Genomic DNA, 13,840 nt, shown 5'->3' with positions numbered 1-13,840 from the left:
ACAGATCTGCAGAAGCAAAGGATCGAAAGCAGCGGGCTCAGCGCTCACCGCAAATATCCTGGCCAGACGTCTGCGCTATCTGCGGCAGACATGCTGGCTGTCATGCTCGATTGTTGGGTCAAGAGACTGTACACCTAGGAGCCATGTCTGCACCTGCTGCGACAGCCATGACCGAATATTTCGACGATGACGAGCCCACGTTGGTCTCGTCACCCCTACGCAGCAAAAGTCCGCTGCTGTCCTCACCAGAGAAAGGCCGCGACCTTGAGGAAGGGCTCACCGTGCACGCCGATATCCAACATAAGCCCGGGTCGTGCTCCGCCAAGAGCATCTATGTAGTTCTCGGGGTCCTTGTCGGTCTCGTTATCGGTTTACTGCTTGCTCAAATCCGTGTATCGGCCCGGCCAAGTTTGCAAGTAGCAGCAGATCAGCTGAGAAATATCAGCTTTGCTGCCGATAAGATCCCAACTGGCAGTGACGGCACATTACAGGCAGACACGGCACTGTGGCAATACGTGGCGCGAGTCTTCGACTCGCGCATTCATACAGCAGTGAAGCTTGCACAAGCGATAGAGCTTGACCCTTGGACGGAATGGGAAAATTACGAGCAACCGGTTGTGCTTGATCCGACAGTGCAGCACACTGCCACCGTCATCCTCTTGCACGGCCTGACGGGCACTGGCTGGAATATGCAGCGATTAGCGCAGCCCATGCGAGAGCGCCTGCCTCATGTCAAGTGGATAATGCCTCATGCGCCTGTCGTGCCCGTCACGCTCAAGAAGGGGGAGATGGGCCATTCGTGGTTCGACATATCCGCGGCTGGCGAAGCAGCTGGCGAGTATCCCACAGACGAAGACGAAGCTGGCATGCTCTCGTCTGTCAGCTACATCATTGCGTTGGTAGCGAACGAGACATGGACCAGCTTACCAAGCAATCGTCAGCCCTATTGATCTAGGGCGGGGATCCTGGACTGATCACTTCACAGGCATTGTTCTGGCTGGCTTCAGTCAAGGCGCAATACTGGCTTTACTAGCAGGCGCGATGCACGACGAGCCATTGGGCGGCGTTGCTGTGCTGTCGGGCTATCTTCCGCTGAGAGCCAAGATGTTTGCGCTCGCCAGCTCAGTGGTCCGGACCTTGCCAATCTGGTGGGGACACGGCAAGTCGGATCAGGTTGTCCTGTGCGTTCCTGTGCTATTTATCGGCCCTCGGGGCTAAGTAGTAGAGTAGATTCAATTGGGCGGTGAAATCGCTCGACTATCTGCGCAAGGCATTACACATGACGAGAGTTCGGCTCCACGCCTATGATGGTAAAAGATATTCCTCGACGATACAGGCCGCTGACACGGCCACTGCAGATCTCGGTCACGGCGTTGGTGAAGGGGAGAAGGCGGCGCTGCTTGACTGGCTAGCGATCGTCTTGCCGGACTCCAGCATAGACCAGTCGCACACTCCATAGATCATGCTCACACGATGAAAGACGCATACGCACTGACAACATGTACGACACACGAGCTCATACGACGATAGAACATGATATACCCCACGAGGGCCATTGTTGTAGAAGCGTTCAACTTGATTATGCTCCCTGCAGGACATGATCTGACTGAGCACATGGCACACGCGACGCGTTGCCTTCTCCAAGAGACGCGATTTCTTGGCATTCTGGGCTGCGGGCGCATGTTGCTTCATCCGCAATCAGTGCCTTTGCATCAGCGCCTCAGATACCATCGAGCAGGCCTACGCGCCAGCGTACCACTGTCAGTATGACAGCTCCAACAAGACCTCCGCCATCCAACTATTCCTTACTTTTACATGGCATCGCCTTACTCTTCCTCTATTCAATGTATGGCGTGCTGCAAGAGAAGATCATGAAGACCGAATATGGTATGTTGGTGCCTTGATATGCTTGTTGAAGCTCCCTCAACCTCCTTGGATCTGCAGGAGCGCGGCAAGAGAGATTTACTTCGAGCTCGGTGCTCGTCCTCTGCAATCGCTTGCTCAGCCTTACCGTCGGCGTGCTACTGACAATAATGCCACGCAAGCGCAATAGCACGCTGAGCGATGATTCTACCAGTATGCTTGCAGCGCTCGCGCCACAATCTGCTTGGACGGCCTATGCAGCTGTCGCTGGCTGCAACTTTCTGTCGACCTTTTCGCAATATGAAGCGCTCAAATATGTCAGCTTCACTGCGCAGAGCATCGCAAAGTGCTCAAAGATGGTGCCTGTCTTACTTGTGGGAGCACTGGTCTACAAGAAAGCGCACAAGACCCGAGAATGGGTTGCCGGCGCGACTGTGCTGCTGGGTTGCGCATGCTTCGTCGTCTCGCGACCCGCCTCCGCACAGACATCTCACCACGGCGCGGCTGCATCGGGAGAGAGTACTGTGTGGACAGCAGCTTGCGGCATGCTTCTGCTGCTGTCGTATCTCTTCTTCGACGCAATGACCTCAACAACGCAAGAGTCTGTCTTTGGCAAGATGCCCGTCGCAGCAAAAGCCAATCCCTTTGCGCGTGGTGGACCCATCATCGATCAGATGATCTACGTCAACATCTGTTCGGCTGCCATCGCGTTCTGCGCCTGCATCGCTAGCGTCAAGGCGAACCTATTACCCAGCCTGGCGTTGATAGTGTCAACACCGGCGCTCGCTTTTGATGTGTTGATGCTCAGCATGACTGCTACTTGCGGTCTGATCGTCCTGTTCAACACGATCGCGCTCTATGGCGCGCTTACCTCTGCCATGATCATGACGCTTCGACAATTCATCTCGATCATTCTCAATGCGGCGCTCTTCGGCAACTTTGCCGTCATTGGTCTGCTTGGCTGGGCAGGCGTAGGATTGGTCGCGAGCGGCGTCTGGATAAAGATGGATCGTCGTTGGGACGAAGCAACCCTGGTCTTGCCTCCAACGCCTGCTTCCGGCTCCTATTCGGCCTTGCAGAGCCCAGATAGCACTCTGAACGAAAGAGAAGCAGAGGCACAAGCGGCCGCCATGCTCAAGGAAGTCGATGAGGGCGCCGGATATTCACATGATGCGCCGCGCTACACCTATACCAGGCGATGTCAGTCTTGCGTCGTACCGCTGAGTGCTGCTGACAATGATGCTTGCAGTGTTGAAGCAATACTTGCCGCCATACACGTTGCCATTTGTGTTTGCGCTCATGGCGAGCATTGTCACGAGCCTGACAGGCTCAAGTGTGACGACTCCGACGACCGCGCCAAGCTTGCTTGCGACCAATGTGACCATCGAGGGAGGCAAGTGGGCGGAACAGCTTCATTCGGCTGTCCGGCCGGATTGCGCTGCGCTGCCCCGGTCAACGGTCAACTATCCTCATATGGATGCGATTCCCAAGACAGTCTTTGCCAGCTTTCCCCGCTCCGGCAATTCATACCTCCGCAGCCTCGTTGAGCGATCTACAGGCTACCGCACTGCATCAATCTATTGCGATCGGCCACTGCAGAAGACATTCCGAGCAGAGTGCGAATCCTACAACAATACCTTTCTGCTCAAGTCACATTACGTAAGTCCTGCATGAGTATCTGTCGTGCACATGCTGATCAATGTCGATAGCCGTGGGGCCACGACGCAGACAAAGGTGACGCGGACATGCACTGGCAGCTATTCGATCGCAGCGTTCGCATCATTCGCAATCCACTCGATACCGTCTTCAGTCTTTACAACTTTGCGCTCACGCACAGTCACACCGGACGGGTCGAAGATCTCGCGCCGTTCGGCGATGCGGACCGCGTCCATCTCGCTCGGCATCTCAACTTGTGGTCCTCGCACGAGGACTACTGGTCTCGCGTGCCAATCCAAGAACATCTGATCCGTTACGAAGATTTACACGATCATCCTCTGCCGGAAGTCATGTCACTGCTTGCTTTCTTGCTGCCGAAGGAAGAGATGCCGAGTCTTCAGAGGATCTCGTGCTCGACAGAGCTCAACGCTCAGAGAGAGGCCTATCACTCGAGCAAGAATCCTCCCTTCTATACCTGGGACAACTACGAGCCAGCCACGAGATCCTGGTTGATCAACGAGGTGAAGTTGCCATGGTGCAAATACGGCTACGAAGCTCTATTGAGGAAGACACGAGGCGTCAGCGAAATCGACTGTAACTCACTCACCGATGGCTGGGATCCCAACGGCGCCTATGCACACACAAAACGATCTAACCCAGGCCGAAGAAGTCATTCACGCCGAAGTCTTGCGAACCACTAGATCATCTCTGAATCTGGATCAGTCTATGTATGTATTGCATGTCACAACAGATCACGAACTTGCGATGATGCCGGCATCGCGCGATACAAGTATAGCATTCTATTGTGCTGCCGCGAGGAGCTTGACGCATATGCGGGCGATGTCTACGCCATCGTCGTGAAGAGCAGCATCCTGTCGACTTTGCGCTGCCAGTGCGCTATCGATGACGCCTGCCTGCTCTCGTACGTCGATGATGTCCGTCACGATCTCGGGGGAGAACTCTGGATGCCCCTGAACAGTGAACATATGTATGTTAGCCAGATCTGGTCGTGCGCCGGGATGGCGGAGCTTGATCATGCCGTGGCAAGGACAGATTGCAGTCGAGCCGAGATTGATGAATCCGGTTGGCGGTTTCGGTACATGATCCTTGTGCACCTGATGTATGTCCTGCTCGATGCGATCAGCGCGGTCGTGGTGAAGCAGCACGGGGACCTACTATCGTTTGCTGCTTCGTCTGCGATGGATAAAAGACCGCGCGACCGGCTTCGGTCAGATCGATCGTTCGCACACCCAGCTCCCAACCGAGGTCGTTCTTGGTGACGTTTGCACCGAATGCTTGTGCTATGATCTGATGACCGAAGCAGATACCGATCAGCTTGAGATCGGGCTGCGAGCTGGGCAGGGAAGCGATGTAGCGCGTCAAGTCGTGTATCCAGGATATATCGCTATATGCAGAGGCTGCGCTGCCTGTTATGAGCAGTCCTTGAGAGCGTCCGACTCTGGCTTGGTCAGGGTATTCGCCTCGGACAACATCGTAGCTATTGACGAGGAGGGAGACAAGTTGACCGTCGATGGCACGCTCAAAGAGATGGCAGAATACGTCATGGTAGGTTGGGTAGCGCTTCCGTACTGGCTCGACTGGCGTGTCAGCGAGCAAGATGATGAGTTCCAGTTGAGTTGCGGCACTGTTCGGGCCAAGCTTGCGCTCCAGCATCGCCCACGAAGGCAACGAGGTGGCAAGAGACGCGCGCACCTTTCAGCTTCAGGTGCTGACGCTTCCTCGCTCGACTCGACTCGACCGGGCTTCAAGATGTCATGGCAAGGTCAGTCAGACGATGCATAGGCACGCATCATCTGCTCATGGCTTAGCGGGTCGACAGCGTACGTCGACAATAACCTAGTGGGCACGGGCAAGATCTCCAAAGCAGCCATCCTCGGTCTGCAAGGAGGCGTTTGGGCAGCTTCTTCCGGCTACACAGCGAGTGTCTTGACTCCTCTCACCCGGATCATAGCTCATCGGACTCGATACAGATCTCACCAGAGGAGCAGAAAGCGCTCACGGCGGGATACGTCAATTCGGATGGTGTGCAGGCCAATGGGGTCAGGCTAGGCGGTCAGAAGTTCTTCTGCCTGCAAGCCAACAAGGAGAGCATCTACGGCAAGAAAGGCGTGCGTCCCTCGCGTCCACTTTGCTGGTGTCGACTGAAGACTGATCCATCGTGTCAAATGACAGGGCGACGGTGTCGTGACGGCAAAGTGCATCCAGTGCATTCTCGTGGGCGAGTACGCTGCGCCGACTCAGCCCGGAGAGGCGACAAAGGTCGTCGAAGGTCTGGCAGACTACCTGCGAGGTGTGGGATACGTCAGTGTTCTTTCATTATCCTTTAATCCGTCTCAGGTGCTCATCATGTCGACGACGTGCAGTGAGCGAATCATGACGGCTGCCGACAGTGCACTTTGTTTGATCTACCTACAATTCCAATGCATTCAGCCGGGGGATTCTAGACCTCGCTTTCAGCCCCGTCCTCGCCCGTGTTTGGCTTTGCTAGCTCTGAAGGCTGAGGTTCGGGCGCGGCAAGTCGCTTCGATCTCGCTTCTCGCTTGCGCTTGCGTTTCTCTGCACGGGCAAGCTTGACCTCTTCGCTCGGTGGCTCCCTTGGCGCACGTTTGGGTCTCGCAGCTTTCTTCTCCTTCTTCTTCCTCGCTCTTCGCTCCTCTTTCGTCTCTGACGTTTTTGCACGCGCCGAGTCCTCTTCCTCGTCCATGAGCTCGACGAGCATCGTAGGGTCCTTATCGTACTGCTTCCTCTCGCGTTTCCCAAGCCCTTCGACTCGCTTCTTGAAACGTTCGAGACGACGCTTGTGTGGCTGTCAGCCCTCGGTCAGCTTGCGTTCCTTGCACATCCTTGTGCGAGGCGACGCACTTTGCTGGACAAATGCAAATCTCTCATTCGCTCGTCAGTGATCTGTTTGAGCAGACAGACGATGCACACGATGCGATCCCTGGGCTCCACCTCTTTCGTCTCTGGCTTGTTCCTCTTTTGTCGTTTGATTGCACGAGCAGAAGGGCCCACCTCTGCCACAAAGATAGGGTCTTGCAGCACTTGGGCTAGTGTCGGCAAGCCAGACGGACGATCATCTGACGCCTCGCTCGACTGTTCACCGTCGCTTGCATCCTCCTCCTCGGCATCGTCTCGCTCTGAACCGGACTCATTCGAGCTTGAGTCGCTCTCGCTGTCCGATGCGTCCTTGATGCCTCCTATGGCGACGTCGGCTTGTAAGTCTCGTTTGACAGACTTGAACAATGTCGCCATTGAGCGACCGTGGGCAGAGGGAAGTAGTGCTGCTAACTTTTTTGGTCAAAGCGAGCAGCTCGATCAGTCGCGTTAAACGATTGACGCGCTCGAGGTCATCTACGCGTCTTGTCCACGAGAGCGTCGCCGAGCACGACATGCGAGTGTCGAGCGTGAGGCAGTCGATCTTAAAGGTGCGCCTGTTCTCCTGCATCGTGTCAGATGACTCTCATGGACGTAGCAGGTCTTCACGCGGACATACTCGCTCACGCTCAAATCAGAGGCGATAGAATGGCTCGAAGATCTCGTAGAGCAGTTCGAGATTGCCGACCAAGATGTGGCCGACACGATGGACCACATTGCTTCCAGTTTTGTCGAGGGCGAAGACAATTCGAGCATCGTCACGCGAGATGCACTGGACAGAGTGTACAAGAGACTACAAGCGTCCAATGGACCCGCTGCACCCGATTCTCCTTCCATGGCAATGGAACAGGATGACGAAGACTCAGACACGGCTCAGTATCTCAAAGTGATCAACGCATTTGACATGCCTCGCATCAATTGGTCCTTTGAGAAGAAAGCCTTTGAACGGTCAGCAAGTCTTGCTAGATACGCGCTTGAAGCTAAGACAGAGTCGGCAGGGCGGCTGCAAAGCCATCCATGGTCGGAGCCGCCACTTCGAAAGCGCAGTACTTGCGCGATCGGTTCGGGATAGCGAAGCAAGTCATCTTACGATCAGAATATTTCTGCCCGCCGGCCGTGGGTGGGCACGATCGAAATTCATACCCAAAGGTGCGCTCTCCACAGGTAGACGGCCTGCGCTGCTTGCTCACCAGATGGACAGATCACATCGGTCAAGAACTTGCTCGGACGGCAAGGAGGTGACTTTACACTCTTTGGCTTGCTAGCGAGGACAGAGATCGGTCAATTCTGTCTGGAAGACCTAGACGATCGCGTCGTACTCGACTTTTCAGAAGCGGTCAGCCAGCACCACGGTATGCTTGGATGCCTCTGACCAGGTGCTTTGACAGAGGCAATTGGTCAAGATGATCACACAAGGCTCATTCGTCCTCGTCTTTGGCCGCTTCACATCAGAGTCTATCTTTTTCGTCTCGGAAATCACACATCCGCCTGCAGAAGGCCGGAATGTCACAAAGACCATCTTCGGCCATGTCGATTTCCTTGGCACCGGTGCACTGACACATACTGAAGAGGTCCGCTCACCCTTCTGCTCATTGGACATCGTCTGACGCGATATGCAGACGCGCTTATTAGCGAGCGAGAAAGCACAGCCGAATGCTTTCGTCGTCATATCTGATCTCTTCCTCAATCAGCCCAAAGTCCTCCTCAAGTTCAGAGCAATGCTACAGGCCCTCGTCACGGCAGACGCCATACCGGCCGTCTTTGTGCTTTGCGGCAATTTTTCGAGCATACCCTTCTTGCTCGATGGCAAGTCAACGCTAGCCTATACCCAATACTTCAGCGCGCTAGCAGAAATTCTGCTCAGCTTTCCGCAAGTCCTCCAGCAGGCACACTTTGTTCTCGTGCCCGGCCCACATGATCCGTTTGACACGATGACGTTACCTCGGCCGCCCTTACCAGCACCCATCGTCAAAGCTCTGATGAAGATACCCAAGATTACATTCGCGACTAATCCCTGCCGTATCACGTACAAATCGCAAGAGATTGTCGTCTTGCGTGACGACCTGCTGAGTCGGGTCTTGCGGAATTGCGTCTGGTTTGATGAAGTACACCCTACGGGAGAGATAGATGACGAACAAGGGACCGGTCTGCACGCTCAGATGGCTCAAAATTGGCAGCCAGAGCATCATGTAAGGGTCATCGTAAGAGAACTGACGCAGCTTATCGCGGCGCAGCTCGCACAATTGGTACTCGATCAGGGACATCTCTGTCCGTTGCCTATATCAGTCAGACCGGTCTTGTGGGAATATGATCATACTCTGAGACTGTATCCCATGCCAACAGCAGTATGTGCTTCCTCTGGGCGCAGCAGCAAAGCTGACATGCAATGGCAGCTTGTACTGGCAGACAAATACTCACCATACGAGATCACGTACGACTTGGGGCCAGACGGCGAAGAAGGGCGGTGTCACGTCTTCAATCCGGGCTCGTTTGTCAGCACCGGTTATGGCTGGTCGACTTACAAGACCGACGAACGTATCGCAGAGCAATGGCAAGTCCTCGCATCCTATACACTTCATAGCTAATCCTCCCTTCTCCTCAGTGGTCTGCCACCATGAGGTAGTGCGAGAGAGGACGATGCATTGTTGTACTATTCATCCTCTTCGCTGCTGCTGTCGTTTGCGCTCGCATCAACCCAGCCCTCGACGACGAGTGAGCCAGAAGGCATCAGATCGCCAAACTGTCGCAACGTGACCTCTGAGCCGCCTTGATACGGCACGACTTTGCGTGGGAATGTGCAAGCTAGACTGAAAGGCGGTGTGTGGACATAGTCTGTTGGCTGCATGCTACCTGGCTCGCCTGTGACCTGTGCAGCTTCACATTCGACCCAAGCATATAGATTTTGTAAAGTTGCGCTGGCTGCAAATTTGCGAACGATGCGCCTGCCGTCAGCCAGTCTGACGCTAATGCGAGCAGTATCTGCATCTGTTGTCGGTTCTGGCGGTATGAGGTGATGCTTTGCATAGACTCGCCAAGCTTCCTGATTAGCCGCAAGCGTGGCCGCGGCCGTCGCAGCTTGCAGAGCTGCAGTCTCTCTCTGTTTGGTTGCGTTGAGTTCGGCTTGCTTGGCCTGTACGCGCTCGCGGTCCCTCCTGCCAGCTTCCTCATAGGCTCTGTCTTGCTCGGCACGCAGTTTGCGCTCCTCCTCGCGCTGTCGCTTCTCTCCGCGCAGACGGGTGAGATAGGCATCCGTGCGCGGGATGAGTGTGTTCGTTATGTGTGTCGTGATGGCGTTGGCAGATGTAAGCGTGCCTGGCGGGCCTGATAATCGAGAAATGACGCTCATGGCGGACGTGCTCGTTCTCGATGACACGTTGGGCTCGCGTACGGGCTGCAAGGCAACAAAGGCGATGCAAGGATACGTCGTTGCGTGCAGAGTCATTGCGCCTGCTAGACAGTCAGGTCAAGTGCGATGACGAGGAATTCGTCTCACATTGGTAGGCGTCACGATCTTGTATGCTTCCGATCCAGCTCGCAATCTGATATTGTCGCAGAGCTCGGCGAAGATCAGGATCAGGCAGAACCGTCCTACATCGCGACGTCAATGTCTGGAGCTGGCAAGACCAATGTGGCACGACTGACTTAACGAATTCGTCGTTATTCTGATGCTCTGTACTAATGAGGATGACCATGAGCACGCGAATGTCTTGCTGCGCAGCCTTGACGGCGCTCGTATAGCTCGTTATTGCGAAATCGGGCAGAACGGGCCGAGCAGGATCAGAGAGCCGCCTGCGACTGGTGCTGCGACTCGAGCTCGCTGTTGCCGAGGACCCTACAGCCGATGCTGAGCCTGATGGTTCGAGAGGCACGCCTTGAAGGGTGCGACAGGTTGCGCCAGATTGCTCTTCGAGTAAGCGGACGAGCCTCTCGGCGCAAGAGACCGGATCGGTGAGACGGTGCTGGCCCGAAGTGCCAAACGGTCTCAGCGTCAGAGAAGGCAAATTCGGTCGTAGTCTGAGAAACCTCGCTGCTCGAAGCTGATGAGCCTCTTGATCGCTTGAGCGCGGAGGGAAAGCTTGCCTAGGAATGCGAGCGTCGAGGAGAGGAGATGATAAACGAGCGAGAGGGGCGCCATTGCGAGATTGAGCGATCCTCCGAGCATCTAGATAGCTTGCATCAGACGTGCTGTGCGAGCGCTTGCAAGGTGTCCACTCACCTGACGAGCCCAGCCGACCAAAGTGCTGGCAAATGAGGGCGGCGGCCTCCTCCTCCGACCATCGCGCTGCGGGAGCTGATCGTCTATACCCATCTGCTCCATCCTGCTCGGTCCAGCCTGCGGAGCTGCATCTGGCGCCTCGTAGAAGGACTCGATAGCTCTATCGACTGCCCAATCTGATCTATTGAGCAGTTCGATAGATTGGCGCACGCTGTCTGTTGCCGTGATGGAGCGGAATTGCTCGAGCGAGTTGCGCTGCTCAGGCGAGAGTGATTGCGCCAGCGCATCATCCATCGCTCGACAAGTCGGGCGATCACCGGTCGACGCCAAGCGCGAAAGCCGAAGAAGAGTCGCGACGAGCCAGGCCAGGAGGGAAGTGCGTGGGTGGCAGGACAGGCTTACCCTTCTGTGGTGCGATTGTAGGACCAGATGAAGCGTGTGTCTGCCTCAATGGTGCAATGCCAGGTGGATCAGTCGATCGCAGCTCAAGTGAGTCATGCTCGTCGTGCTGGTACATTCATACAGGCGTCAGGATGGGTCTATACAGCATACTGTCTCGTCCATTCTTTGGAGACCCGTATCGCATCCTTCTCGTTCGTCTTGTAGTGTTCTGCAACATCGTTGGCCAGCGGATCATCCTGCGCTGGGTCAGTCGAGGCGCACAGTGTGTGGACAGCGTGTCAACTCACTGGATTCGGCGCAGACAGTAGTGCTTGGACTGAGAGTAGCACCGTCCTGATCTGTAATGCCGGCGACCATTTATCTGCGGGCTCCCCATGCTCAGCCTCCTATGAACGCCAGAGGAGGGGGACTCGCCTTTGAGGATGTCGAGGCAGATCCTCCCTAGCTTATCTGTTCGAGAGCCGATCGGTCTCAGCATGGAACGGCAGACGACGCCGAGGAGAGGACGGACCGATGTTGGGGTGATAGATCTTTGTGAGAAACCTGACCTTGGGTGGAGCCATAGGGTACTCCTCTGGCAAGAACAGCTCAAGCTTGAACACGCCTCCTGTCGATGTGATGCCACTGATCAGCTAGCAAACTGGTTGATATGCGCTCCAGCGACCTTCAAACGCTGATCCGTCTGGGCCCGTCATGAGGACGTCAAAGTAGCGCAGGTTGTCATCGTGCGGATTGGCAGATATGCCGGGCGGTGAGTCTGCCAGCAAACGCTCGGTCTCCTGCGAATGGCACGCCAAGTCAGCTGGCTGAGCAAGCTGACTCTGATGGACGGGCTCACTTTGATGATCCGCTTGGGTAGACCGCCTGCCATGGTTGCTATGCTGGCCCAATTGATGTGGCCTGTCTGTCCGCTTGGCGCGAGATTTCTACAAGTCGATCGATTGACTGGTCGCCAGCAGTCCGCTCGCAGACGATGGGCAAGACAAAGACCAATCGTGCGCAGAGAGCACTGAGCGCGATAACGACGTTCTGAGCTGTCTTTGGAGCACAGGCGCAGCTCGAAAGGAGCAACCGCTGCCTCGTGAGATTGAGCTAGAGAGCGGAGAGAGCAAAGAGCTTTCTGCAGCTCAGCAGAGCTCGTATGCCGTCGCATCCACGCCTCAGGTCAAGCGAAAGAAAGCATCAAGCTCGTCACGCAGTAAGAACAAGACGCTAGCCAAGAAAGACAAGGGGATCGAGTTGGCAGAGAAGCTGAACAACCGCGTCCAGAAGCGAGAGATCAAGAGCGAGAAGAAGCAAGTCATCCTCACCCGCTTGCACTGCTTGCAGGCGCTGTGCTGATACAATGCAACAACAGGAAGCGAGCCAAACAGATCTACTGAGCATGTGTTGCTCCAACCGAGTTGCGTTGTCGATCTGAGCGAGAGACGCACGCGACTGGCTGGCAACGTGCAGCCACGTTATCATCGTCGCCGCAGATCAGGCGGCAGTGCTCGAGCCGGCAGATGCTTTCTCGCCAAGTGTTGTGCGGCCTCTTCTGCCGGGTCGTGCGCAACAGTGATGCTCATGGGCTGTAGCTCCTCACGCTCGGCAAACTTGTACGTGACCAAGTGAACAAAGTCATTGCAGAGCCACAAGCCTCCCGCACCACAGATGAGCGTGTTCGTCGGATTGAGCTTGTGCCTCAGCATGAGCTTGTACCCGGAATTAGCGAGATGGCCTGCTGCGCTCTCTGCGATCCTGATCGCGACAGGACATCGAGACCAGATGGCCAGGATGGGCTTGCACAGCGCTGCAGCAGCAGCTTTGACTGCCTTTGTATCTTCAAAGTCGTAGATACAGTCTATGAGCTTGCTCGGCTCCTTGAATGTGCCGTAAGCGTTGAGCACCAGTTGGGCAGTGAGCGAGAAAGGCGGGGCAGGCGGCCTTGCAGCTGCGTGGACCTCCACTTCCGCCAGCGTGGCCCTGATGGCCTCCCTGCCGATCCACCAGCCCGAACCTTCATCGCCAAAGAGATGCCCGTGGCCACCCGTCTGGCCGATCTCGTAAAGACCGCTCGGCAAGGGCGTCCTGCCCCGGTCACCTTGGGGTGGAACAGTACTGAGAGCACACGCATTCGAGCCCGTGCCTGCAATGAGTGCAATGGCATGCTTGACCTGAGGCGCAGCACCCGTCCGGTCTACGATCTCATCGTGCAACGGTTTTGCAGTCTCGCCAGCAAAGGCAGTATGGATCGTCGTGCCTAACAAAGCAGTATCGTTTGTCACGAACAGGTCGGGACAACTGACGGGTACGCTGAGCAACTCGGCGAGGATGGCTCGCATCTTGGAGATCGTGGCGGTCGAATCTAGTCCAGAGATACCGAACCATGCCTTTGTGATTTGGAGATCAGGTCTGACGTAGCCGAGTACAAAGATGATGGACACGAGCGCTTTGGTCCATGTGCTCGCGACAGGATTGGCACAGTGAGGGAAGTCTTGGGCGATCGTCTCCCCATCAGCAGCAATGATGTGGATCTTCGTCTTGCTTGCGCCGCCATCAACGGCGAGCACTGCTTTCGTCTGCGTCGCTGTGAGTTGGTCTGCAATTCCGGGTGGCAGCGCTAATGACCGAGCTCCTTCGCTTTCTGCTTTGACAAATCTGTCGACAGTCTCCGCGACATCGCTAGACAGGATGACCCAGATCTTATCGAGCCGCATGCTCGCTACCCGGTTCACCCAGGCCGGCAATGCCAGCGCTCAAATTCGATGATAGCAATGCACCTGCGTTTCTCAGACGCGACGCGGACAGATCAAGCTTCTAGGTTGC

At 55.7% G+C, this 13,840-nt stretch overlaps 10 protein-coding genes across 10 annotated transcripts; 5 read left to right on the top strand and 5 right to left on the bottom strand.

The window, feature by feature from the left end:
• Positions 1-143: 143 nt before the first annotated feature.
• L969DRAFT_92245 (uncharacterized protein) lies at positions 144-1,459 on the top strand (the record flags this gene model as incomplete). Its single annotated transcript, XM_014715910.1, has 4 exons — positions 144-936; positions 986-1,181; positions 1,231-1,310; positions 1,359-1,459. 4 exons carry the CDS (start codon positions 144-146, stop codon positions 1,457-1,459), a joined length of 1,170 nt encoding a protein of 389 aa, XP_014571396.1.
• A 307-nt stretch (positions 1,460-1,766) lies between these two features.
• L969DRAFT_92244 (uncharacterized protein) lies at positions 1,767-4,220 on the top strand (the record flags this gene model as incomplete). Its single annotated transcript, XM_014715909.1, has 4 exons — positions 1,767-1,887; positions 1,945-3,063; positions 3,113-3,522; positions 3,573-4,220. 4 exons carry the CDS (start codon positions 1,767-1,769, stop codon positions 4,218-4,220), a joined length of 2,298 nt encoding a protein of 765 aa, XP_014571395.1.
• Positions 4,221-4,319: 99 nt separating this feature from the next.
• Positions 4,320-5,193, bottom strand: L969DRAFT_42277 (uncharacterized protein; the record flags this gene model as incomplete). The annotated part of the gene is made up of 2 exons (XM_014715413.1): positions 4,320-4,646; positions 4,696-5,193. 2 exons carry the CDS (start codon positions 5,191-5,193, stop codon positions 4,320-4,322), a joined length of 825 nt encoding a protein of 274 aa, XP_014570899.1.
• Positions 5,194-5,289: 96 nt separating this feature from the next.
• L969DRAFT_15020 (uncharacterized protein) lies at positions 5,290-5,906 on the top strand (the record flags this gene model as incomplete). Its single annotated transcript, XM_014714934.1, has 5 exons — positions 5,290-5,302; positions 5,360-5,463; positions 5,511-5,648; positions 5,713-5,830; positions 5,878-5,906. The coding sequence occupies 5 exons, from the start codon at positions 5,290-5,292 to the stop codon at positions 5,904-5,906; spliced, it is 402 nt and encodes a 133-aa protein (XP_014570420.1).
• A 74-nt stretch (positions 5,907-5,980) lies between these two features.
• Positions 5,981-6,792, bottom strand: L969DRAFT_92242 (uncharacterized protein; the record flags this gene model as incomplete). Its single annotated transcript, XM_014715908.1, has 2 exons — positions 5,981-6,346; positions 6,403-6,792. The coding sequence occupies 2 exons, from the start codon at positions 6,790-6,792 to the stop codon at positions 5,981-5,983; spliced, it is 756 nt and encodes a 251-aa protein (XP_014571394.1).
• A 130-nt stretch (positions 6,793-6,922) lies between these two features.
• Positions 6,923-9,055, top strand: L969DRAFT_84704 (uncharacterized protein). The gene is made up of 9 exons (XM_014715907.1): positions 6,923-6,965; positions 7,016-7,362; positions 7,413-7,563; positions 7,616-7,750; positions 7,803-7,985; positions 8,034-8,603; positions 8,649-8,759; positions 8,808-8,965; positions 9,017-9,055. Exons 1-9 carry the CDS (start codon positions 6,930-6,932, stop codon positions 9,030-9,032), a joined length of 1,707 nt encoding a protein of 568 aa, XP_014571393.1. The 5' UTR covers positions 6,923-6,929; the 3' UTR covers positions 9,033-9,055.
• L969DRAFT_84703 (uncharacterized protein) lies at positions 8,808-11,272 on the bottom strand. The gene is made up of 5 exons (XM_014715906.1): positions 10,631-11,272; positions 10,495-10,576; positions 10,057-10,441; positions 9,908-10,002; positions 8,808-9,861 (listed from the first exon to the last, which is right to left on the bottom strand). Exons 1-5 carry the CDS (start codon positions 10,922-10,924, stop codon positions 9,065-9,067), a joined length of 1,653 nt encoding a protein of 550 aa, XP_014571392.1. The 5' UTR covers positions 10,925-11,272; the 3' UTR covers positions 8,808-9,064.
• Positions 11,126-12,114, bottom strand: L969DRAFT_84702 (uncharacterized protein). Its single transcript, XM_014715905.1, has 6 exons — positions 11,871-12,114; positions 11,697-11,811; positions 11,544-11,639; positions 11,447-11,482; positions 11,320-11,393; positions 11,126-11,268 (listed from the first exon to the last, which is right to left on the bottom strand). Exons 1-6 carry the CDS (start codon positions 11,901-11,903, stop codon positions 11,170-11,172), a joined length of 453 nt encoding a protein of 150 aa, XP_014571391.1. The 5' UTR covers positions 11,904-12,114; the 3' UTR covers positions 11,126-11,169.
• L969DRAFT_84701 (uncharacterized protein) lies at positions 11,973-12,414 on the top strand. The gene is made up of 2 exons (XM_014715904.1): positions 11,973-12,027; positions 12,084-12,414. The coding sequence occupies exons 1-2, from the start codon at positions 12,006-12,008 to the stop codon at positions 12,371-12,373; spliced, it is 312 nt and encodes a 103-aa protein (XP_014571390.1). The 5' UTR covers positions 11,973-12,005; the 3' UTR covers positions 12,374-12,414.
• On the bottom strand, positions 12,089-13,787 carry L969DRAFT_84699 (uncharacterized protein). The gene is made up of 2 exons (XM_014715903.1): positions 12,390-13,787; positions 12,089-12,327 (listed from the first exon to the last, which is right to left on the bottom strand). The coding sequence occupies exon 1, from the start codon at positions 13,729-13,731 to the stop codon at positions 12,496-12,498; it is 1,236 nt and encodes a 411-aa protein (XP_014571389.1). The 5' UTR covers positions 13,732-13,787; the 3' UTR covers positions 12,089-12,327; positions 12,390-12,495.
• Between the last annotated feature and the right edge of the window lie 53 nt (positions 13,788-13,840).

Source organism: Mixia osmundae, assembly GCF_000708205.1.
Source record: "Mixia osmundae IAM 14324 unplaced genomic scaffold scaffold_1, whole genome shotgun sequence".
NCBI classification, from domain to species: Eukaryota; Fungi; Basidiomycota; class Mixiomycetes; order Mixiales; family Mixiaceae; genus Mixia; species Mixia osmundae.
Note: the sequence above shows the minus strand (reverse complement) of the source record. Positions and strands in the feature narration are given on the sequence as shown.